At 40.9% G+C, this 555-nt stretch overlaps 1 protein-coding gene across 1 annotated transcript in view; it reads left to right on the top strand.

Annotated features, from left to right (window-relative positions):
- Positions 1 to 555, top strand: part of arid4a (AT-rich interactive domain 4A) — a gene marked incomplete at its 5' end in the record, with an annotated part of 17,070 nt that overhangs the window by 4,184 nt on the left and 12,331 nt on the right. The window contains 2 exons of the mRNA XM_023399418.2: positions 7 to 54; positions 139 to 211. Of these exons, the coding sequence (XP_023255186.1) occupies positions 7 to 54; positions 139 to 211 (121 nt within the window). The remainder of the gene's footprint in view (positions 1 to 6; positions 55 to 138; positions 212 to 555) is intronic.

The following is a 555-nucleotide window of genomic DNA, read 5'->3' as shown; positions in this document are numbered from 1 at the left end:
GAAGAGGAGGAGGACGAAGACGAGAAGAAAAAGAAGAAGCTCATAAAGGAGGAGGTGAGTGTGTGATGAGAGAGGCTGCTGTGTGAGGACGTCCTGCTGGGGGGGGGCAGATCCTGACCCACCTGTGTTTGTGTTCAGCCGGAGGAGGAGCCCGACCCGGAGGAGAGGGACCACTTCCTGCAGCAGCTCTACAAGTTCATGGAGGACAGAGGTGAGTCGGCTGCGGACCTCAGACTGGGTTCAGAGTTACAGACACTAAATAACTACGTTTCTTAAAAACAGGTAAAATGATGATTATAGTTTATTGATTCATTTTTCCCAATCTAAAAAAAACAGTTAACGATGGAAACTACAGCAACAGAGAGAAAAGAAACGATATATTTTAATACAAGAACCTGATTATCAATTAATATACAACAAAACAATTATCCACAAGCATTAATGAAAATCAAACCAACGATAAAATAATTACAGGAAATTTTACATGTAATTTGCTCTCAAAATTTCTGCATCATGGATGGAATTAACCACAACGTATTCTCCTTAATCAAAGAA

Source organism: Seriola lalandi, unplaced genomic scaffold (genome assembly GCF_002814215.2).
Source record: "Seriola lalandi dorsalis isolate HSWRI2012SDOR001 ecotype SW California unplaced genomic scaffold, Sedor1 jcf7180002051743, whole genome shotgun sequence".
NCBI classification, from domain to species: domain Eukaryota; kingdom Metazoa; phylum Chordata; class Actinopteri; order Carangiformes; family Carangidae; genus Seriola; species Seriola lalandi.
The sequence above is the reverse complement of the archived record's forward strand: the minus strand, read 5'-3'. Positions and strand labels throughout refer to the sequence as shown.